Source organism: Engystomops pustulosus, chromosome 4, assembly GCF_040894005.1.
Source record: "Engystomops pustulosus chromosome 4, aEngPut4.maternal, whole genome shotgun sequence".
Lineage (NCBI taxonomy): Eukaryota > Metazoa > Chordata > Amphibia > Anura > Leptodactylidae > Engystomops > Engystomops pustulosus.
This window is the reverse complement of record NC_092414.1, coordinates 179,105,065-179,130,467: the sequence shown is the minus strand read 5'-3', so window position 1 is coordinate 179,130,467 and position 25,403 is coordinate 179,105,065. Positions and strand designations below refer to the sequence as shown.

At 42.6% G+C, this 25,403-nt stretch overlaps 1 protein-coding gene and 1 long non-coding RNA gene across 2 annotated transcripts in view; both read left to right on the top strand.

Moving 5' to 3' along the window:
* Positions 1 to 694: 694 nt before the first annotated feature.
* On the top strand, positions 695 to 2,731 carry LOC140125714 (uncharacterized). Its single transcript, XR_011854709.1, has 3 exons — positions 695 to 796; positions 1,463 to 1,649; positions 2,634 to 2,731. It is a non-coding gene; the product is annotated as an uncharacterized lncRNA (long non-coding RNA).
* Positions 2,732 to 2,831: 100 nt separating this feature from the next.
* The window catches only part of LOC140125713 (stereocilin-like), a 33,649-nt gene continuing 11,077 nt past the window's right edge, over positions 2,832 to 25,403 (top strand). Inside the window, exons 1-16 of the mRNA XM_072144565.1 lie at positions 2,832 to 2,948; positions 4,439 to 4,621; positions 5,252 to 5,290; positions 7,264 to 7,431; positions 7,686 to 7,835; positions 8,455 to 8,510; positions 8,755 to 8,875; positions 9,039 to 9,121; positions 13,769 to 13,904; positions 13,989 to 14,185; positions 20,278 to 20,368; positions 21,023 to 21,203; positions 23,609 to 23,778; positions 23,855 to 24,010; positions 24,125 to 24,267; positions 24,354 to 24,502. Coding sequence (XP_072000666.1) covers positions 2,946 to 2,948; positions 4,439 to 4,621; positions 5,252 to 5,290; positions 7,264 to 7,431; positions 7,686 to 7,835; positions 8,455 to 8,510; positions 8,755 to 8,875; positions 9,039 to 9,121; positions 13,769 to 13,904; positions 13,989 to 14,185; positions 20,278 to 20,368; positions 21,023 to 21,203; positions 23,609 to 23,778; positions 23,855 to 24,010; positions 24,125 to 24,267; positions 24,354 to 24,502 — 2,026 coding nt within the window. The 5' untranslated portion in view covers positions 2,832 to 2,945. The remainder of the gene's footprint in view (positions 2,949 to 4,438; positions 4,622 to 5,251; positions 5,291 to 7,263; positions 7,432 to 7,685; positions 7,836 to 8,454; positions 8,511 to 8,754; positions 8,876 to 9,038; positions 9,122 to 13,768; positions 13,905 to 13,988; positions 14,186 to 20,277; positions 20,369 to 21,022; positions 21,204 to 23,608; positions 23,779 to 23,854; positions 24,011 to 24,124; positions 24,268 to 24,353; positions 24,503 to 25,403) is intronic.

The following is a 25,403-nucleotide window of genomic DNA, read 5'->3' as shown; positions in this document are numbered from 1 at the left end:
ATTTTTAAACAGGACAATGACACCAAACACACCTCCAGGCTGTGTAAGTGCTGTTTCACCAAGAAGGAGAGTGATGGGGTGATGGGGTCACCAGACCTGAACCCAAACGAGATGGTTTGGGGTGAGCTGGACCACAGAGTGAAGGGAAAAGGGCCAACAAGTGCTAAGCATCTCTGGGAACTCCTTCAAGACTGTTAGAAGACCATTTTAGGAGACTACCTCTTGAAGCTCATCAAGAGAAGCCAAGAGTGTGCAAAGCAGTAATCAAAGCAAAAGGTGGCTACTTTAAAGAACCTAGAATATGAGACACGTTTTCAGTTGTTTCACACTTTTTTGCATATAATTCCACAAGTGTTAATTTGTAGTTTTGATGCCTTCAGTGTAAATCTATCATTTTTATAGTCATAAAAATACTAACAATTCTTTGAATGAGGTGTGTCTGCACTGTATATATACCTTTTAGGTGTTACCCACATATAGATTTTGAGCCCTTTCTCCTTGTACCAGTTCTGTCTAGTTTTGAGTCTTTTGTGCCTGTTTTATGTAAATCATGTGAACCCATTTTAAATGTACAGCCCTTGGAATTACTGACACTCTATAAATAAATATTAATAATGTAATATTCACATTTCCTCCAGGTTTCGGATGACTACTTTTCCATGATTGTGTCCACACTTCTCTTAGTCCAGGTGCCCACTGAGTCTCTTCTCTTCTGTGATGTTGTCCCCTTTTTACATTACCTAGAACCAGATGAGCTTTTAATGCTTCTCCCTCCACTGCAAGACAACATGAAAGTGTAAGTTTCAGAACTCAAAATGCACATAAACAGATTCTCATTTAAATTATTGCCATGTTAATTTTTTTATCAACTGCAGCCATAGCATTTTCACTGGGATCAGAGTTGGGGGAGCTGGGAGAAAAATGTACTCATCCTTCTAACATCCAGACAGCAGAAATTATCCACACTGTTTAGGCCACACGGACACAGTTGTGTGCCATCCATGGTCTGCATAAAAGTAATACTTCACTCCTCAACCTGTTTTTATAGACCTTATTGCCTGTTGAAGTGAATGAGTCTGTGAAACCAATGGAGAAAAAAAACTGGCAGATGTTTTGCCATCTATAAGAATCAGCCATAGTTGTGTGCATTTATCCTTATTCTAATTTTATACATTGAATCAAAACAATTAAAGACTTTTCTTCCTGAAATTATTGCTGTGTCGGAATAGGCTTTCCCTCTATGCTCGCCTATAGAGGTCTAATAGATAAGGAGAAGCTGATAAAGTTTGCATTGATTTAACTCCTTACATAACTATATAACAAGGATTACAATTTTCATCTACATTATTAATTTCTGAAATAAAAAAAATAGCTTTAAAGGAAATCTATCATCATAATCATACATCATATAGCAGCTTTCCCTTTAACAATAGTGGTATTGTTGGTTTTATCCTCCATATAGGCTTGAGATCCTGAGTGTCTATGTTGGATCTCTGTCTACTGAGCAACAAGATGTCCTGGGGTTCTGGCTTCGTAGATCTACAATATTTCAGAATTTTACCAAAATGGATGATATGTTTATACAACAAGTAGGAAATCTTCTTCCCCTATTTTCATTGGATGTGTTTTGGCAGCTTAGTTCACAACAGGTAAGAGGCAATGACTGATAATATCTGAATAAAAGGACTGCTAAATATAGCTAGAAATTGCATGTTTTGGCTGAACCTACTGATATTTGGAAGCTGAAGTACAATGTTCTGGTCCATTTAAAGGAAATCAAGCATGATAAATCAGGATTTAGGCACCATTACTGTGGTAATTTTCCTATATTTGTTATACATGTTATCTATTACTTTCTTCTAAAATCAACTTTTAAAATGATGCTAATGAGCCAGTCTGGTTTTGGGGGGGCGTTACCAGAGCTTCTCCATGCTGCAGATTCACAGGCTGTTGCACTGTGCCTCTGTAAAAAAATATGGTCATGGCAGTGGGACAATGGGAGCCCCAGTGGAGATAAGCATAAGTTGTTTTTTTTACCGTCCCCCCAGGCCTCCTGTATATTTTTTTAAATACCCTGACAACTCCTTTAAGTTTTCCAGGATGGGAAAAGGAAAACTATGCCTCCAGTACTACCTTACATAAGGCAGCTCCTTTTTCAAGATCCTGAAAATCTGTCCTGCGAAGGCTTTATCCATGAGGGGAATTAATTACTTACCAGTTTTCTCTTTATCTTGAAGCACATTTTTTGTGTGTATGAATGAAATAAAGTCTCTGGGAAGATTCTTCCATTGAAAATGTTTTCCATGAATCTGGAAAACCCCGAGGGAGCCGGAGTAAAAAATAAAAAGAACACATACTCACTCTACTTTATTTCAATTGTGGTATCACCGGCTCTCCTTCATCCGATGAGTGTCCTTATCTGACATGGGAAGTCACTTCCAGAGACTTTTCTTCCTATGTTGTCCCTTGGTCCAAGGAAGCCACTCATTGGATGAAGACGGTATCGGGATGAGGAGCGGGTAAGTATGTGTTGTTTTTTTTCCTTATCTCAGTCCCAGGTCACCTGGGGGTTTAACAGAAGAAAAATATTGGAAAAGTGTCATGGAATAATGATGATGATACTCTTCTATCAGGTGGTGAACATTCTCCCGTCCCTTCCGGCAGATTTATCTTCTCCATACCAGAGGATTGTTGCAACCAAAGTGTTGCAAGCCCCAAATATAACGTTGCAGGATGTGGACTTGTGAGTACTATAGGGTGATGCTATGATTGCTTACTGAATATACATGTTATAGACATGTTTTTTTATTCACAGGATGGGAAGATGTGTATGTCAGGCTGATGTTCTGGAACTGAAACGGTATGAGCAGAATATCAATATCTCCTCAGCATTGAGAAGAAACCTCTTTCAGTGTATAAGAAGAGGAGATCTCTTCCCTGACTCCATGGTGAAGTTTCATAAATGAACACAAAAAACATATCTACTGCACTGTACAATTACTGTTCAGGATATCTATTCTTTTCCATCTAAATCTGTCTTCCTCAGGTCTCTTAGAAAAAATATAAAGAACAGATACATACAGTAAAGACCACCACTCGGTGGTAATGGGTGGTAACCTGAAAGAAACTGTTGAATAAATTAGCAACTTTATTTTCTTTATTCACCCTTTTTGATGGTGAGATTTTCCAAAAAGTAGCACACCAGGCTCAATGGTTACAGTGCACATTGCACTTCATAGATAAAAAATATCAAATTTACAGATTATTTTGTAACAACTGTGTTGGTACCTTCCTCTGTCCATGGAACGCGGCTGAGGAGGTGCTGATTATGTCTTTATTGAACACTGTCACTGGCTTGCTGGATTGATTAGCACCCACACCTATTTCTCTCCTTCAGCTTGGCTCTAGTTATCGACAGGCTCTACCTCTACTTACATTATTCCTTAGCGTCTCTATTTTATCCTGATATCCATGATCTGATCCAACCATTGTTGGGGTAGGGGCTCTGATATCACATAACGGTACCTGCTGTAGAGGCTCCTTATCAAGTTCCAGACCTTTCTTGTGATTCTGACCTCTGTCACCTGCTATTCTGACTTTTTGGCTTATGTTTTGACTACTCTCTGCTCTTGTGATTAGACACTGCATATGTCTCGACCTGGCTCAGCTAACTCCTCTGATTTGTTTGTATTGTCTTTTCGTCAATTTGTGTTTTGCAGCATGGTGCAAGAAGTGAATGTGTCCTAGTTGTCTATTCCACTAGGGCAGTGGTGGCGAACCAATGGCACGGGTGCCAGAGGTGGCACTCAGAGCCAGGACAGAGTTCATCAAATATGACCAAATACACCAAATCTTCCTGCAGTCCCAGGCAACTAAAGAGATGCTCTCAGCGCTATTTTAAAGCAACCATTTCATTGGCTGTTTGGAACTGTGGGAAAAGTGAGAAGGTGTGGACTGGGCTGCATTATCTTTGGAGGTCATCTCGCTGGACCCACAATTCTTCCTCTCCAGAATGAGACCCTGGAGAGAAGCTTTAATGAGCGTCTGAATTTTCCCTCCTTCTTTCAACTGTATTGGTTGCCTCAGGGGTCAATATGATTGAAAGATGTGGAAGAACAGGTATAAATTACTGCTTAAAATGTTGTGTTGGCACCTCATGGTAAATAAGTGGATTTTGGTTGTAGTTTGGGCACTCGGTCTCCAAAAGGTTCGCCATCACTGCACTAGGGGTTCCGAGGCAATCAGGGATGGACAGCTTGAAAGTGGCTTTAGCGTTAGGGCCCACTGTATTTGTCTTTTGTTTCTATCTGTTTCCATAATCAAAAGAAAACGCACATAAATTAGTATTTCGGAACATATGGATAACCCATGACAATGATTGTTCCTTTTTCGAATAGCAGTTCTTGATTATCTGTTTTTATTGTTGTTATCTACATAGATGATGGAATTTCTATTTGGTGATCTGCAATCTCAGAACCTGGGAAATTTCACATTGGAATCAGTCCCCAGTCTTTCTGTGATGATACTTTCTCTGGGACACCATTTCCTACAAGGTCTACGCCCAGAACAACTTCTACCTGTCTTTTCTGATTTGGCCTCAGTGACACTGACATTGGCCCAGGTAATACTGCTTAAAGGGGTAGGCAAATTTCAGCAATAAATTGTTTGCATAATGAAAAGTTAAACAATTTTCCAAAATACTTTCTGTATTGATTTATCACAGTTTTCTAGATATCTGCTTGCTGACATTCAACAAGAAGTTTTAGTGCTTGGTCATATGATATCACACAGGTGCATGGCTTGTTATATTCCTGGTCATGTGATGTCATCACAGGTGCACGGTTCGTTATATCCCTGGTCATGTGATGTCACACCAATGCACGGCTCGTTACATATACCTAGTCATGTGATGTCACATACCTGTCATATACCTGTGTGACATCACATGACCAGGGATAGATTTCTACAGGAAGTAAACAATGAAGCTTCCTATTGAATGACAGCAAGCAGAGATCTAGAAAACTGTGAGGAATTGATACAGAAAATATACTGGAAAATTGTATTCATACTAAGCAAAAGTGTTCTGTCTGCACCTGTATAAATATCAGCAGAGCATCTCGCTACATGAGAGCCTCCATAGCAGGAGCCTAACAGACCCTGTAATTCAATACTAGAAACATATATTGCTTATATATTGTAAATTGTTTGCATTTAGCTTTTTGTTAACCATTTATTTCTGCATCTATTTTAGGCCAGGGAATTGGTTCAGAAAGTCCTATATCCAGGAAATGTGAGTTTAAGTCTTTGTTTCCCTTTCCTTTATTTACAAATCCCCAAAACCTCCCCCCGAAAGATCTAGAAATGCTTTCATAAGGGACTGAGCAGCAATATCGGATACATCCCATGGAAAATAGTGCCCAATAAAGCAGATCCTGCCTCTAGGAGGGAAGTTCCCTGTCCTCTTCTTTCCAGGTGGGGTAGTCTCTAGTGATTTAAGGGTGCGGGGGTGCTTGGGTGCTTTTAAGGGTACTTGGCTGTTTCTGTGACTCCCATGGAAGTGAATAAAGATGGACAAGTGCATCTATTAATTATAAATATGTAAATATGCAATGTATAATGTGGAGGAGCAAGAATATCTTTAGACTATCAAAGTATACCGTCTATGTCATACAAATTAGTAGTATGCCTAATAGCAATGCATTTTTTAAAGAAAATATCCCTCCCTTAGACTACTCATCCACTTAGAGGTCCTGCCATATCAAATGCCATGCATAACCTCATGGTTCCTGGCGACAATCACTTTGACTCAACTACCACATGCACATGCAACTTTAGAAATGTGAATACAAGTATGAAGCATATTCTCTGCTTTTATCACACATTGGGGCACATTTGCTAAGGGCTGTGCTTCTAATGCAAACTGCTTGCACCGTTATGTGGCGCAGCGGCATTATGCATCATGCAACACAAATTAGGGGGCGTTCCGGTGCTCAGTCGGACCGTACCCCAGATAAAACATGTAAGTCCGACAGAATTGTATTGCACGCCCCATGTTAACCCCTTAACGCTCTGCGCCGTAGCTCTAGAGTTATAAGGGATGTATGAAGAGGGCTCACGGGCTGAGTCCTCTTCATACAGAGGTGGGGGTTGTTGCATATTGCAGCAAACCCCCACCGCTATTAACCCTTTCAACGCCGCCGGCAAAGTCACTGGCAGCGTTTAAAAGACGGCGGCGCGCGGGCGCCGCCATCTTTATTACGATCGCCGCGCCCCCGAACGTCATCGGGGGCGGGGGGGGGGGGGCGATCGGTTGCCATGGTAGCCTCGGGTCTTCGTTTGACCCGAGACTATCTGGCATCTGCAGATTCGTTACAATGAGCCAGTGGCTCATTGTAATGAATATGCTGCAAAAATGCCAAATATTGCAATACAGAAGTATTGCAGTATATGGTAGGAGCAATCTGACTATCTAGGGTTAATGTACCCTAGATGCTCTAAAAAATAGTGAAAATAAAATTAAAAAAAAAGTTTAAAAAAAAAAAAATTAATAAAAAATTAAAAGTTCAAATCACCCCCCTTTCCCTAGAACTGATATAAAACATAATAAACAGTAAAAATCACAAAAATATTAGGTATCGCCGCAAACAGAAAAAAAGTGGTGCAGTCTGTCGGCCCAGTTCAGGGAGCGCCACATTCATGAAGAACGAGCGCCAGACATCATGAATCTGACGCACCTTGCAATATACACAGACACGCCACACTTAGTGCAGTTTGCCCCATTCTTAGTAAATGTGCCCCAATATCTTACGATTAAGCCATTGGTGATAATTCCCAGATAACCCCTTTCTCTGCTGGAGTTGTCCAGGTCGATATTACATCGGGCTACGAAGAGCTGAATTTTTAGCTCATATAAGTCGGCTGTCCTGATCGGCCCAGGAGCTGTTCTTTTAGATCCGCAAGGAGTGAGATTCCATTTCCATAGAACCGCACTCACATTTCATGTGAATTGGATTGAAGACTACAGTACATGCCGTATTAGCCCACATCTGTGACTCACCTCATCACTATTCATATCACTACCTTTAATTGAACACACATAGCCATGTTCCAGATAAGTGAAGGTTGTTAGACAAGTATTGAGATGTTCCTCAAGCTTAGGTTGATTCACTGTTTAGGTGTCTGTTTGATGATCTACGTATATATAATGTATTATATTCCTTATATAAAGCATATGTTCTGAGTAAAACTTGAGATTCCACACAGGTCTCAGATGAGGTGCTGTCACACATGGGTTCCTTGGTGTTGGGGATCAGTCCTGCGCTTCTTCATCAGTTATCAGAAAATCAGCTCACAAAGCTGATGCCTGCCCTGACCAGCAATGCAGATATACTAACCCCTGCTCAGACTATGGCCGTCTTCAGGACATTGTGGGTATGTGAAAATGGTCATTTCTATTAATACTTTTGTAAAGTGCCAAAAATATATGTGTTCTGAAAGGTTCGTGATTTTTGACATGTGCCATTTTTGTGATTTTTAAGGTTTTTTTTGACCTGTTGTGACACATTTTGTGATACATTATTGCTGCTGTAATTTCCCTCTGGGGATATAAAAAAAGGGTTTTTGTATTGTATTGTGGAACATATAAATTACTATGTTCTCTTTGGGTGTGCATTTGTCACATGCAGGCATCATGGAACATTTCTCAAAAACTTAATGACCTGGGTCCTCTCCTACCATCATTACCACTAGTAATGTTACGTGCAAAGAGCAAAGAAATACTGTCTAACCTGTCTAATCTGAGCTCCATGCCCAGAGTGAAATGGAACCGGCAACAGGTAAGGCACTGATCAAAATCAGTCATGATAAACCAGGAACACTTACTCATAGATCCAGATACTGTGACTGTGGTAATCTTCTTATATATTTGTTATAATTGTTATTTGTCTTCCTTCTAAAATCAACTTTTATGTTAATGAGTCTGAAAGGCTCTCTGAAATCTTTCCAAAGCCTGTAATAGCTTCACAGGCTATTACAATGAGCAGCGGAGGTCTCCCCTCCCACTGCAATTCTTGCTGCTGCTATATTAAACAGGCAAAGGGAAAGAGCAGGGGGAACAGGAGACATGTTCTGCTCATTGTAACAGCCTGTGAAGCTAGAGCACAGAGGGGTTCTGATAACACCCCCAGGAGCCCTTAAGTCTTATTAGCATAATTTAAAAGTTGATTTTAGAATGAAGGAGGATAACATGGATAACAATTATAAGCAGATTATCACAGCCTTGGATCTATGAGTAAGTGTCCCTGGATTCTGATGGTAGATTTTCTTTAATTATCTGTAGCTTTGTTGTAATATGATATATATTACACACATATATATGGTTTATTAATCTACAAGATACAAAATTACATCAGTAAATGTAAATGAAAAACATAAATTGTCTTCTTCCTGTACAAGGCGTTGCTGCTGATCCGACAGGTTGCACAGATGATTCCTGTTTCAGATGAAGTCAGGTAGGTTTGCCTATCCCATCCTGTATAACATTCCTTGGATCTCTTTAGCCTCCTGCATGTCAGTGACATGAAGACATTTCACCTAATACATGGCCAATTTGCTTAGAAGTAATACCAGTAGTAATTTGGCAATAATGACAAATACCGGTAATAGATAATAAGGACTATTCTGTTGCATCTGTTATATCTGTTGTGTGTCTGTAATCCAGGTAAGTTCTCAATTATCCTTCATTATGGCTTTTAGGTCTTCAGTAAATTCAGTGACTGTAACCAGTTGTGATTCCCTGAGAAAACTTCTGCAGAATAACACCATACAAGTTATAGAGCAATTCCGGAATATCATCAGTTCATTGCCGCACCATGTGGTGAGTGGATATATAGGACGCATATCTCTAAATTGGCTTTTCAGTAATCAGAAAATGTGAAAATTAACATATGATATGTACAGGATTCATTAGTCCTGACTATCTGGCATGTATGTGACCGATATCATCACATCTGATATAACTGTTTCATGTATCTCTGTAGATCCGCTGTGCGCTGGATACAGTGATCACACCATCCCTAACACTTCTGAAGAGTTTAAGTCCACAAATGATTGCTGAGATTCAGTAAGTCTACTTATAAGTCTAGTAAGTCTAGTTATGGGAAGAGTATGTGGCAGGACGGTTGAGGATATGTGGTGGCAATTTTTTGCTTTGTTGGGATTTAAAGTACAATTACCTTATTTTTTGGACTATAAGGCGCACAAAAAATCCTTTGATTTTCTCAGAAATCAAAGGTGCGCCTTATAGTCCAGTGCGCCTTATATATGAACCATACTTACAGACAACAGCTGCCTTGAACTGTGCCCAGGTCTGCCACCTGCTGGTCATTCATCCTTATAATCAGGTGCGCCTTATAATCAGGTGCGCCTTATATATGAACCTAGACGTTTTAGCAGGCATTTATTGATGGTGCGCCTTATAATCCGGTGCGCATTTAGTCTGAAAAACACGGTAATATCAGAGCTACATTATCATAATCATTTATGGGCTGTAAGCTAAGATTGGTGACTTATGTATCTCAAAGGAAATTTACCGTAGGTTTTTAACTTTATTAACCATTCATGCTGCTCGGTAGCCCCCAGCAGTGTGAAAATGAGAGTATGATTATTAAAAGTTTTAATAAAATGGTTAAAGGACATCACTAGTTTATCGGTCTTAGTCTGTCCTATAATGTAAATAAAACAAGATTTTGGAAAACAAAAGATCAGGCTAGTTGTTCAGAAATGACGGCGCAATGAGAGAAGGGAAGGAATGGGAGTCCAGTATTCCTTATAGTCACAAATTGTCTAAGAAGCTTTTCCCTCTGCATCAACGTCTTTCAGGTATTCAATGTAGATGTGGGACAGTACCTTAAGTCTGGTAAGCGATGTAATAACAAGGTAAGATCATCAGGTTCTCCATGTGTCACTGGCTCTGCGATGTTCACGTGGATCCCATGTTTCCACTTGCGGTATGCAGCGGGCGGCTGTGTGAGTTACTATTTCCTCCAGATGGAAACTCGATCGCAGCCCTTTTGGTTCCGCTTTACTCCGTAGTGGTCCGTATAGGAAAGAAAGGGATACGGAAAAATAGTGCAGCAGAGCTTCTATTTAGTGAAGAAAATGTTTTAATATTATACTCACAAATATAGATAAAAAACAGGCCTTAAAAATAAATTGTGGTGCACGTTCGGCGTCAATACCCGACTCGAGTTTCGCCAGTAGCGGCTTCTTCCGGGGTGGCCGTCGTGCACAAGTTAGGATTTTTTTATAGTTACCTATACCACACCCTTCCTTAAAGGGGAAGAGACATATATTACTATATACTCTGTGTAGTTACCTATACCACACCCTTCCTTAAAGGGAAAGAGACATATATTACTATATACTCTGTGTAGTTACCTATACCACACCCTTCTTTAAAGGGGAAGAGACATATATTACTATATACTCTGTGTAGTTACCTATACCACACCCTTCCTTAAAGGGGAAGAGACATATATTACTATATACTCTGTGTAGTTACCTATACCACACCCTTCCTTAAAGGGGAAGAGACATATATTACTATATCCTCTGTGTAGTTACCTATGCCACACCCTTCCTTAAAGGGGAAGAGACATATATTACTATATCCTCTGTGTAGTTACCTATACCACACCCTTCCTTAAAGGGGAAGAGACATATATTCCTATATACTCTGTGTAAACCATTTTCGGAATTTCTATACCATTATGTGTAAAGTGTCAAATGCTAAATATATTGATAAAGTGTCAGTGCAGAATATATTAATACAATAGTGCAACAGACAAAAAAATATATATAAAAATGTATAAAAAAGTATAAAACTTCTTGTAATGAAAGAACCTTATTTAGTTAAAGGAAACACTTAATTTCAAGGTCGGCATTAAGACCATATGGAGATAGTGTTTTTAGTTGGAAAATCCAGAAAGTTTCTCGCTGATTTATCTTTTTTTCTATATCCTCTCCTCTCCAATGAGGAGATATGTGTTCTATAGCCATAAATGCGATCCCTTTGGGATTCTTATCATGGACTTTTGCAAAGTGTGCGGATAGAGAATGGTCAGTTTTTCCTTTTTTAATATTTCTGAGATGTTCTCCTATTCGAGTTTTAAGCTTTCTTACTGTCCGGACAGGCACATATACCTGAAAGACGTTGATGCAGAGGGAAAAGCTTCTTAGACAATTTGTCCTATAATGTAACCTTGTTACCTCTATGGCAGTGATGGCGAACCTTTTAGCAGCCGAGTGCCCAAACGGTAACCCAAACACCCCCTTATTTATCGCGGGTTGCCACCAAAAATTAAAGCAGTAACTTATTGCTCCCTGTTTTTCAACAACTTTCAATCATATTGGCCTCCTGAGGACAGCAACACAGTAGAAAGATGAAAAATTTGCATTATTCTTGCTTCTTTCCAGTGTCCCTCTGCACACAGAGAATCTTTGGGCCAGCAGGAAGTCCTCCAAAGATAATTTGGCCCTGTCTACCCATTCTCCCTCTTCCTACAGTCTCAATTAGTGAAGTATCACTTTAAGATTCTTCGAGTCCTGACTTGTGCGCTGGGGCGATGGCCCAGGTGCCCAAAGAAAGGGCTCAGAGTGACGCCTCTGGCACCCGTGCCATAAGTTCGCCACCACTGCCCTAGGGGATGCTGAGCCAAATCATTCTTTCACACATTCGTTTCATTTTTGAAGATGTATTAAAACCCAATAAAACCTGTATAGATTTGGTATCACTGCGATCATACCGAACCAAATAATAAAGTAGAGATGTTATTTGGAGCGCACAGTTAAAGTCGTAAAAACTGAGCCCACAAGAAGATGGCGCAAATGTATTTTTTAGTAGACGGAAAAATGAAAAAGTTATGGATTTTTGAAGGTGGAGAGCAAGAAATGAGCGAATAAACCCTGCGTCCTTAAGGGGTTAAAAGTAAAGTTAAAATTTACTTTTAACTTTATTTATATAAAGCACCAGTGCTTTAGGGGGTATCACCAGAGCCCCTCCGGGCTCCCTTACACTCCCACTGAAGCAAAAACACCACAAAGCACCTGTCCCGTGCTTCATTTAAATAAAGTTCTAAGTTAATTTTATAAGTTAATCATCGTCTTAAAACATCTAATAAACATATCCCCATACGTTGCTGGGAGCTACCCTGCATCCTGAATTGTTAAGAGTTAAAAATCTGTGGTAGCTTTCCTTTAAGTGTGTTGTAGTATTATTCATTCCTTGTTTAGCACTATTATTATATTATCTATGAAGTTGTTACTTAGTTGCTGAACAGTGATATATTGGGGCACATTTATTTACCCGGTCCCTGCGCGATCCCCGATCCAGAGTGTCCGACGAGGATAGATCGTGCACCCGATATCCTGCATGTGTTGCTTCCCCGCTCAGGTCCGCCGGAGTTCACCTTCTTCTTCCCGGTGCATGTAAGTGCTTGGCTTGCGACACAAATTTAAATGTTAAATCCCACGCGTAGTCTGAATCCGTCAGATTATCCGACTGCCCACCCTCCCCGGCACGATCCCCAAAAAGTCGGGAAAACCGCCGAAAATGCGGGACCCTTAGTAAATAAGCCCCATTATGAGCACAACATGTTGCCATTATTTAAGCAGTGTAAAGAAAGTGTAAAGAAATCCCTACACTGCTTACAGTATATTGTTTTTGCAGTATATTGTAGAGCAATGCTAGTCAAATATAATGTGCTGGTTTTATTTGAACAACATATGAAATTGTTCTGTGGCCACTGAACTGTATGCTACTTGAGGCATTATATGATATATATATTTATATACTATATGATATTTATCCATTTGTGGATGCTAATAAAAGTACCATAAAGGGCACCATGCAGAGTTTTGTGTGCCCATATTAAAGGGGTTTTTCCACAAAGAAAAATACTTAAATATACTCAGAATAACAAAATAACACATTCTCTAATTCCCTGTTATAACAAAAATACAGCAATTCACAGATATAATTCCAACCTGTATCCATCAGTCCCGCTCTACACAATTTCGGTGGTCCATGGATCCGACCTTATATCTTCTGACTATGTTGGGGCTTGACAGATTCTTCTCACAATAGCTTCTCATGTCTGCACACTGTGGTGCTCTCTGCCTCCAGCCCATCGCACCTCCATTACAAGACCAACTCAGACGCAGGCACTTCCTGCTGCAAGCAGCGTGCAGAGTTTAATCTACAAGCTACAGATAAGATAAGGTCTTTATCCAGAGGCACTTGGTGTGTGTTATAGCTGAAATGCAGTAGAGTTGACAGTGTGTGTTATAGCTGAGATGTAGCAGAGCTGAGAGTGTCATTGTGTGTTATATCAATCTCATGGATCTCATCTCTCTTTTTCTATGTGTCATATACTATTAATGTATGTTCAGAAACTAAATGAAAATGTATATACACATGTAACCTGATAATCTAAGCACATTGTCAGCACACTGTATCTCATAGCACAGAGGGAACATGAAGTGTCTGCTCAAACTCACACTCACACTCTGGAATATTACACTGACCATCACTGAGTGATAGGAACTAAAACAGCAATAAAACAGAGTAAAATTGTATAGTAAGGGTTTACAAATGATCTTTATTGTGTAAACATCACTAGGGGAATAAAATTTGAGAACTTTATTGGCAAACCCCTTTAATGAGTATCTTTTATTTTGTTTTCAATTTATCTCTTCTTGTCTTTTTCAGGCCCAGTGTTGTATCACTTCTTCCAGCCAAGAGCTGTAGATACGTACTACATATACTGAAATCAGAGCCTCAGTTTGTGGCAGACTTACCTCAGCAGCGCCGTTTTGGGATGCTTGACGCACTGATACGTTGTTTGGTGAGTGGACTTATATATGTGGTCTGCAGACCACTAAATTACAGATATACATTTATGTAAGAGCAAATCATTCTTTCTTTGCAGAATTCAGCAGGGGCTACTTCTCCTCGGGCACAATTTATTCTTCTTGGTGTCTTAGCTCCACTTCTCAAAGGCTCGGCCTATCTCACATTGTCCCAGGGAATGATGCTACACAATGTTGAACGCCTGACAAATTATTGCTATCCTCAAGAAACAAAGTCACCGTTATCCCAGCTACTCCAAGACTCACAGGGATTCGGGTATGTTATATACACAAAAACTGAACAAGTTCAGTCTGGAGGTCTTTATTTGTCTTCTTGTCTGCTCTATGGCCTATTAGGATCTCTGATAGGCCACATGATCTTTCTCTATCATGTACAACATCGTACCCCTTACATATATCTATAACACTCTGAGATGGAAAGGAATGAGCATAGCGATCCAAAAGTCGGTAGCAGGCCATCATGATATCAGGATTAAGGGCCTTCAGCACAACATGCTGTGGACCTGGGAGCCAACCTGTTTGTCTGTGGATTGAGAAGATCTATTCCTTTTTAATCCAAAGAAGGACTAAGTGAACTCCACCTTTTCAGGGCAGCCATCAGGAAATTCGGGGCCCCATACAGCAAAAGTGTCTGGGCCCCAACACACCCCAAAACCGAACAAGCCTCCTGCCCCCCGCAGTGACCTTTCACAAACAGGGTTTGAGGCCTGTTGCTACGACAAGGCACACTCTTCTGGTAGATTGCCAATAGGAGTCATACTTTTGGTCAAGTATATTTATTATAGTGCAAATATGGCATCAAAAACTAAAGCATGGTGAACAGTAAACATATAAAAGTGTTTAACAGACAACATATAACAAATATAACATTATAAAGTGCAATTGCTAGGGCCGCCACTATCTTTTAATGTTTTAATAAAGAATTGTGTTAATTACCAGTGGGGGTGCTCCAGTGCACCTAAGGGCTCTTTACGTCACCCTGCCACCAGTCCTGAGGTAATCTGAAGTCCTGGTACCTGTGCCTGCTCAGCAACCTCTGTGAATCACTGCATAAGGGTCAGGACTTCATATTTCCTCAGAACCAATGGGAAGGAAAAGAAGGAGCGTTCATTGCATGCCCCAAGGAAACCTAAAGTCTCCTTCCATCAGTCACATTAAATTACAAAGCACATGTTACTACTTGCAGAGCAATGCATTTGATGCATTTTGCCCAAATAATTTCAATGGCAAACATATCATCAGAAAGCGGCCTCTGACTGCGTTCACACTCTGCACTTGAATTACATTTAGGAAGGCAATTCCAGTGCAGTGCGGTGTTCCTAAATGCAATGTGTGAACACAAACATCAGGAACCTAAATGTGGCCACTAACCCTAAGCCAACTATACCCAGCCTGACTAATTGTGCCCCCCATTACCAGCGGGTTGTATGTATACAGAGGCGCAGCAGTGACATCACAACCAGCAGCCGCGGCAGGTCCTGGCTGTGGTCAGTGTAACACTTACAGGCTGCAGGCAGAGGCTGCACAGGGGGCGCTATGGTGGTGATGTCACTGCTGTATCTTTGCATACATACAGACCGGGGCGGTTGGGGGGTACAATCAGATGGGGAGACACTGTGTAACACCAGCAATTACTGTAAATCCAACAACTCACACACTCACATGACGTCTATAGTTGAAGGAATTCTCTTTAATTTCTCTATCCTTCTATCTGGAGGATACATCGGCTTCTAGCAGCCAGATCTCTGCTCTAAAGGTTAAGAAACACAAAAAGTTAAGTTCCTCCTTTTGTCATCATCTCACCCACCTTCTTATGACAAATGTAATAATGTTATGTTCTTCCCCTAGAGATCACAATTATTCTCCTATAGTGGATATACTCTTGACCCCACATACCCACAATTCTTGCAGAGCAATGCCCCCCCCCCAAGTAGTGAAGGTGCATGTCACCCTGCACCCCCACATTACAACCATGTCACCCTGCACCCCCACATTACACCCATGTCACCCTGAACCCCACATTACATCCATGTCACCCTGCACCCCCACATTACACCCATGTCACCCTGCACCCCCACATTACATCCATGTCACCCTGCACCCCCACATTACATCCATGTCACCCTGCACCCCAACATTACACCCATGTCACTCTGCACCCCCACATTACACCCATGTCACCCTGCACCCCCACATTACATCCATGTCACCCTGCACCCCTCATTACATCCATGTCACCCTGCACCCCTCATTACATCCATGTCACCCTGAACCCCTCATTACATCCATGTCACTCTGAACCCCACATTACATCCATCTCACCCTGCACCCCCACATTACATCCATATTACCCTGCACCCCACATTACACCCATGTCACTCTGCACCCCACATTACATCCATGTCACCCTGCACCCCACATTACATCCATGTCACCCTGCACCCCACATTACATCCATGTCACCCTGCATCCCCACATTACATCCATGTCACCCTGCACCCCCACATTACATCCATGTCACCCTGCACCCCCACATTACATCCATGTCACCCTGCACCCCACATTACATCCATGTCACCCTGCATCTCCCATTACATCCATGTCACTCTGAACCCCACATTACATTCATGTCACCCTGCAACCCCACATACATGTCACACTGCACCCCTCATTACATCCATGTCACCCTGCAACCCCACATTACATCCATGTCACCCTGCACCCCCACATTACATCCATGTCACCCTGCAACCCCACATACATGTCACTCTTAACCCCACATTACATCCATGTCACCCTGCACCCCACATTACATCCATGTCACCCTGCACCCTCACATTACATCCATGTCACCCTGCACCCCCACATTACATCCATGTCACTCTGCGCCCCCACATTACATCCATGTCAGCCTGCACCCCACATTTCATCCATGTCACCCTGCACCCCACATTACATCCATGTCACCCTGCACCCCCACATTACATCCATGTCACCCTGAACCCCACATTACATCCATGTCACCCTGAACCCCCACAATACATCCATGTCACCCTGCACCCCCACATTACATGCATGTCACCCTGCACCCCCACATTACATGCATGTCACCCTGCACCCCCACATTACATCCATGTCACCCTGCACCCCCACATTACACCCATGTCACCCTGCACCCCACATTACATGCATGTCACCCTGCACCCCCACATTACATGCATGTCACCCTGCACCCCCACATTACATGCATGTCACCCTGCACCCCCACATTACATCCATGTCACCCTGCACCTCACATTACATCCATGTCACCCTGCACCCCACATTACATCCATGTCACCCTGCACCCCCACATTACATCCATGTCACCCTGCACCCCACATTACATCCATGTCACCCTGCACCCCCACATTACATCCATGTCACTCTGAACCCCACATTACATCCATGTCACCCTGCACCCCCACATTACATCCATGTCACTCTGAACCCCACATTACATCCATGTCACCCTGCACCCCCACATTACATCCATGTCACTCTGCGCCCCCACATTACATCCATGTCAGCCTGCACCCCACATTTCATCCATGTCACCCTGCACCCCACATTACATCCATGTCACCCTGCACCCCCACATTACATCCATGTCACCCTGAACCCCACATTACATCCATGTCACCCTGAACCCCACATTACATCCATGTCACCCTGAACCCCCACAATACATCCATGTCACCCTGCACCCCCACATTACATGCATGTCACCCTGCACCCCCACATTACATGCATGTCACCCTGCACCCCCACATTACATCCATGTCACCCTGAACCCCCACATTACACCCATGTCACCCTGCACCCCCACATTACATCCATGTCACCCTGCACCCCACATTACATCCATGTCACCCTGCACCCCACATTACATCCATGTCACCCTGCACCCCCACATTACATCCATGTCACCCTGCACCCCCACATTACATCCATGTCACCCTGCACCCCCACATTACATCCATGTCACCCTGCACCCTCACATTACATCCATGTCACCCTGCACCCCACATTACATCCATATCACCCTGCACCCCCACATTACATCCATGTCACCCTGCACCTCACATAACATCCATGTCACCCTGCACCCCACATTACATCCATGTCACCCTGCACCCCCACATAACATCCATGTCACCCTGCACCCCCACATTACACCCATGTCACCCTGCACCCTCACATTACATCCATGTCACCCTGCACCTCACATAACATCCATATCACCCTGCACCCCACATTACATCCATGTCACCCTGCACCCCCACATAACATCCATGTCACCCTGCACCCCACATTACATCCATGTCACCCTGCACCCCACATTACATCCATGTCACCCTGCACCCCCACATAACATCCATGTCACCCTGCACCTCACATTACATCCATGTCACCCTGCACCCCCACATTACATCCATGTCACCCTGCACCCCACATTACATCCATGTCACCCTGCACCCCCACATTACATCCATGTCACCCTGCACCCCACATTACATCCATGTCACCCTGCACCCCCACATAACATCCATGTCACCCTGCACCTCACATAACATCCATGTCACCCTGCACCCCACATTACATCCATATCACCCTGCACCCTCACATTACATCCATGTCACCCTGCACCCCCACATAACATCCATGTCACCCTGCACCCCACATTACATCCATATCACCCTGCACCCTCACATTACATCCATGTCACCCTGCACCCCCACATAACATCCATGTCACCCTGCACCTCACATTACATCCATGTCACCCTGCACCCCACATTACATCCATGTCACCCTGCACCCCCACATTACATCCATGTCACCCTGCACCCCACATTACATCCATGTCACCCTGCACCCCCACATTACATCCATGTCACCCTGCACCCTCACATTACATCCATGTCACCCTGCACCCCACATTACATCCATGTCACCCTGCAACCCCACATTACATCCATGTCACCCTGCACCCCACATTACATCCATGTCACCCTGCACCCCCACATTACATCCATGTCACCCTGCAACCCCACATTACATCCATGTCACCCTGCAACCCCACATACATGTCACACTGTACCCCCACATTACATCCATGTCACAATGTACTCCTACATTACATACATCCACATTTCCCCCTTGCACCCCCACATTACATGCAGATTACACTGCACCCCCACATCCCCCTTGCACCCCTTCATTACATGTATATTACACTGCACCCCCACATCCCCCCTTGCACCCCTACATTGCATGCATATTACACTGCACCCCCACATCCCACCTTGCATGTAATGTAGGGGGGCAAGGGCGGATGTGGGGGTGCAGTGTAATATGCATGTAATGTAGGGGGGCAAGGGGGGATGTGGGGGTGCAGTGTAATATGCATGTAATTTAGGGGTGCAAGGGGAAATGTGGGGGTGCAGTGTAATATGCATGTAATGAAGGGGTGCAAGGGGGAATGTGGGGGTGCAGTGTAAAATGCATGTAATGTAGGGGTGCATTACACTGCCCCCTTTCACCCCTACATTACATGCAGGTTACACTGCACCCCCACATCCCCCCTTGCACCCCTATATTACATACAGGTGCAGTATAACTTCACATACCCCAGGGCAGCTCTATCCGAGGACATGCTGAGTGGCTCCTCCCCGTCACATGGTAATGACCTCATCAAAGGTCCTTTACCATTGTACATTGTACAGTGTGCAGGAGCCTGTGGGGAAAGTGAAGATGCGCCCTGTGCCTGGTCCCCGCAGCCCACCCCAACCACCCCCCCGGAACCCCGCCCCCCCATCCCGCGGGGGGGGGGGGGGGGGGGGCTTCGGTGCCGATTTTTTTTTTTTTTTTTTTTATCTTTTAATGAAAAAAAAGTCCGACACTGCCCGGGCCCCCCCCTAGTGTCTTAGAGTCCGGGCCCCATAGGGCAGTACCAGTTGTACTGCCCTATCGGCGGCCCTGCACCTTTTATTTGCTTGCATCATATTATCAAGAAGCAGCGGCACAGACAGCTATGTGAAGGAGTTGCACAGACTCTACAACAGCAAAATGATTGAATGATGACTTTTCAGAAAACGGCTTGGTTTTGCTTTTAGGAAACAAAAAAAAGGAAATCTCCAAGGATGCTTCACTATGTTATTTGTCTTTTAGGTATTTCATCCACCATCTAGACACATATTGTAAATGCCCAGCCTACTATTACATTGTCCATGTTCAGAAAGATTTTAACTACCAATTTAATATTGAAATTGAGGTGTGCGGTCATTTATCTTTATTTTCATTTAAGGTCTTCAACTCTTTGGAAATCTCAGATACTGGAACGTTTAGACAGACTGGTTCCTTTGCTGCCAATTACTTCCCTACAGTCTCTCAAAACAGTAAGTACCAGGCTATTTATATGAAGACCTTATGTTTTTAAATTCTTCTCAACTCTTGAAAGCTGATTGTCCAGCTTAAGACAATGGGCCAGATTTACTTACCCGACCCAGTCACGAACTCCAATTTGGACCATCAAAATCAAGTATGATAAACCAGGGACACTAACTGTGGTAATATTCTTATATTTGTTATCAATGTCCTCCTTCCTACTAAAATCAACTTTTATAATTATGCTGTTACCAGAGCCCCTCCGTGATGGGCTCTGTGCAGGAGCACTTATCCCCTCCCACTGTGTGAAATAACAGCAGACAATGGGAGAGGTAAGTGCTGAGGGAGCAAGAAGAAGGGAGAGACGTGTTGCCCCCAGAGCCCTTCTGGCTCATTAGCATAATTGTAAACATTGATAAATATAGGAAGATTACCATAATTGGTAAATTAATGGTAATTTAGAAGAAACATTGTAAATGGCAATTGTAAACTAGCTTGGTCTTGTCTGGTCTGGTCGAACCCATTTCATATAACTGTATTCAGTTGTGTAATATTATGTTTGTTTGAATTTCATTTGTACAGAATGAGAGATAAGACCAGTTTGGCCATTAAGGTCAACATCATAGTTTGTACGACTTATCTATAATATCCCTTCTTATATCTAGGCTGCACTTTCTAGCCAGTGGTTATCTCAGATGTTATCTAAAGAACGAATTTGGAGGAAGTCAGCGCTGGGTACGACCTGCAGGAAGAGTGAAACGGCAGATCAGCAAGTGGAGGCCATGCAGAAACTACGCACATTGTTTCAACGTTTGCACTTGGCTCGCTCCATGCCAAAGAGTTCAGGTGAGAACGAGCAGGATTAAGTAGGGCATGACTAGATTTAATGTTTCCTTGCAGTACATTTGTTAAAAGACTGACTATGGGTAAGTTCACATCTCCATCTAATTGCAATGGGCTTCTTTTACTATAATGGGTAAGGAATATGGAGATAAGTTTTTTAGGGCAAGAGAAAGAAAACTATGCCTCAGTGCTACCGTAAAGGGAACCTGTCATTAGCAAGTGCCCTAATAAACAACTACAGGCGATCCCCTACTTAAGGACACCCGACTTACAGACAACCCATAGTTACAGACAGACCCCTCTGACCTCTAGTGAAGCTTTCTGAATGCTTTACTATAGTCCCAGACTGCAATAATCGGCTGTAAGGTGTCTGTAATGAAGCTTTATTGATAAACCTTGGTCCTATTACAGCAAATAATGTTTAAACTCCAATTGTCACTGGGGCCAACATTTTTTTTGTCTGGATCTACAATTATAAAATATACAGTTTCGACTTACATACAAATTCAACTTAAGAACAAACCTCCGTACCCTATCTTGTACGTAACCCGGGGACTTCCTGTACCAGTACATTGTCAAGCAGCTAGCTAGTCTTCTAGTTTTTGTTTCTTTCATGGACCATGGTGGTGGCATCATCCGGAAAATCAACTTTAAAGTGAGATGTAAATTGGGTGTATAAAGTCAAGGAGGCGGAGAGTTTAACACTGAAGACAAGATGGAGATTTCTGAACGCCTCCTCCTCTGAGATTGACATCATGCCTCAAACTTCAGGAGATCCATATAGTGATGTCTCTGGATGTAGGACCATCAATTACAGTAAAGGGAAGAGAGTTTGACTTCAAAGTTGAAATCTCAGCCTTCTTGACTTTATACAACTAATTTGTATGTCATTTCAAAGTTGATTTTCTAGATGATGCCACCACATTGGGTCATGGAAGAAACATGATTTGGAAGATGTTCAGCTGCTTGACAACATACTAGTAGTGGTTTATAAGTTCAATTTCTGCAGACGGGTTCCCTTTAAATTTTGCACCTGCCTCTAATGTCTAACTTTATGTCTTTAATATCTGACTAAAGCCTTGTGACATAAAATACGAAAATAGCCAAACCAGTAAGTCTTTTCCAAGAGGAATAGCCTCCCGATTGTTCCCATGTCTTTGGAGCTGGTCAGTGAATTATAAGGAATTGGTTTAGGTAAGTGAGAAGCCATAGACGTGGGTCAGGAAGGAATTCATTCCAATTAGAGAGAAAGACTTTGCCTTTTGGTGAAGCATTTTTACTTTTTTCAAGAACACAAAAGGTGGATTTTTTCACTGCCAACAGGGCATTATTGTTGTATAGGGGGCAAATTACTGCTGTGGAGGAACATGAAGAATACAATCTGAATTGGACATCCACCAACATTTATGAATCCACCCACCTTCATGTATCTAACTTTAGGCTTCATGCACATGAACATATGCTGTTTCTGGTCCACAATCAATGACCGTGATCCCTATTACCCTGCCTGTCTGTCCAGGGCTGGCGCCAGCACTCGGCATACCTGGGCCCAGAGCTGCTAGGGGGCCAACATAAGGCTGTACATAAGGCAGTGGTGGCAAACCTATAGCATGGTTGCCAGAGGTGGCACTCAGAGCCCTTTCTGTGGGAACCCAGGCCTTCACCCCAGCACAGAATTTGCCAGACAGAAGTTTCCTCCTGTGGTCCAAGACAGCGCAGGACTGCTGTACTCAGTGCTATTGTAAAGCGACACATCCTTGGCTGCCAGGACTACAGGAGGAGCAAGAAGGTGTGTACAGAGATGGATTATCGTTGGAACTCCTGCTCTGGGTCCCCTGATCCTTCCTTTACAGGGGACCTGGTAGGGAAGCTACAATCCCAAATTCTCCATGATCTTTCTATTGTATTGGTGTTCTCAGGATGCCAATACAATTATAACTGGTGATACAGCAGGGGTAAAGGGTGTGAGGGGGCATATATAAAATAACCATGAGGAGGGGGCTGTTTAGGATGATAAATTAGGGAATATTTCAGGGAACAGTGAGTTTCTGAATTTTGAATGCTGCCACATGAGTTCACTGCAAAGGCGCCCACTGAGTCTCTGTCGCCCAGGGGCCTACTGAAAGGTTAATTATTTCGACTACAACTCACTTGTATGGCCTCACACATCAAAGGGGCCTATTGAAACCTGGAGTCGACCCTGTGTATGTCAAATCCTGCCCTGGCCGCAAAGACAGGGAGGAATAGGACCTAGTATATATTTTGTGGGCTGGCTAGGCAACTCATGCCAACTGTGGACATGAACCCATAGACAGTGGGCCTCTAAGATAAAGGCTAGCACCCAGCCCTAAAATATGTTTGTGTGTATGAAGCCTTACACTGAATTATAATTTCTCTTCCTTCACCAGTGTATTCTCCTGCATGCAGCATGCTTCGTGGTAGCATTGTCTCAGCTTGGGGTATAGAAGCTCTCCTGAGAATGACTTCAGAAAATTTTATGGACTGCCTTGAAGAAATGGGTCAAGATCCTGACATCCCAGACAGTGAGCTGGCTCCGTTATTGAATAAAGTACTAGAGGTAGGAATCAGAAGTTTTTCTATATGAGGCTTGAGATACACATAGATACACATAGCTGGCTGTATTCTGTCTACAGATAGCTGGCCCACTGTCCGTTCTTCCTAACAATGTCCTCATGAGACTTGGTCGTTTGGCGACTAAGATTGATGTGCAGCAAGTGAAGGTGGTTTCATTGGGAGATCTACAAGTCATGGAGGCTTTTGGACAACAGCAAGAATGGACAATAACTCAGGTATAAAAAACATGTTGACTTATTATTCATGAAATATGTATCGAACTGTAGAATATTCATTGGCCTCCAGAATATTCTTTATCCCAATGTTTTCTCATTTCCTAATCTCCACAGATAAATACAATAGCCAGCGGATTTATGAAGGCTAATAATGTCACCGCCAAGGATCTCAATGCAGTGCACTTGGTGACGCTTGGATATGTAATTTGTGGTTTACTTGAGATAGACATCAAACAGATCAAGCCAGTGGAATTTTGGTACTTTTGTTTTCATTCCTAGTATTATAATCAGAAATCGGAGACCAGAGATAATTCCTGTTTTCTTCCCATTGTCTCGGCTGTAGCTCAGCTGTGATGTATCTAGGACAACTTGCTCTTAGCTGCACTGAACTACAGTTTGAGGCACTTGTGCGGCTCTGCACTGGTAGTGACATGTTTGGACCAGTCAGTGGTTGGACAGAAGATATTTTTCGTGAGATTGGATCTGTAGCCGGTGAGATTCATTTCCATGTGCATTTGTATTTAGTTGTAATCATATAAGGGGTGAGGAAGGCTAAGTTCTCTTGTTCTCTATAGTACTAAAAGGAATGAAATGGGAGATAGAAATTTGGTGGTTTGCATCTTTTTATACTACATTTGAGCAAAATGATTGACGGAAACTGAATTTTATGAGGCCTTCGTGAGTACCCAGGATGTAGTGGTGTAAAAGGTGAAGCCAAAAGCCTCAAATTGAACAACTTTAAACTCAAGATGGGAATTTAGTATATAGGTTAGACCTGGTAGAGATTTTAGCTGTAGTCTCTGCCAGTTTTTTGTCAGAAAGTATAGTAAATTCAGCTGGCTGGGGAATTTACAAATGTGCCCGTCTCTCCATGCTTTCTGTACCATGAAGCCTAAAATGGCAACCAACAACATATCCCAATTACAGACAAAATTATTGGTAATGGGGCTAGTTACATGCCTTGTCCGCAAGAAATTCTGTATAGACGAGTGCTACTAACCTCACCTCCGTGTCCTAGTCCATGTCCTTTGGCACAACAAGCTGTTGTATGACTACTGGTAAAAATATGTTTATCTATTAGATTAATTAAATATTAGTTTATATATACCATGGTGTATATGTACATATAGCAAATATACAAGGGAAAAGTGCCTGGCGCCCACACCAGATGGGATCATAACATACTTTGTGTCACTACTTGAGCTGCACACTTGAGATTTATGTGTAGCTCAGTGAAAAAACAAATGTAAAATATGTGCAAGAAGTCCTCTCATCCCTAGTAATGAGCGGGGAATGTATTCTGCCATATTTAAAATTGGAGTAAGTTTTTATCTCTTTAGATGAGGTGATTTATAGTGAAACCTTTAGTACAGTGATGGCGAAGCTTTTAGAG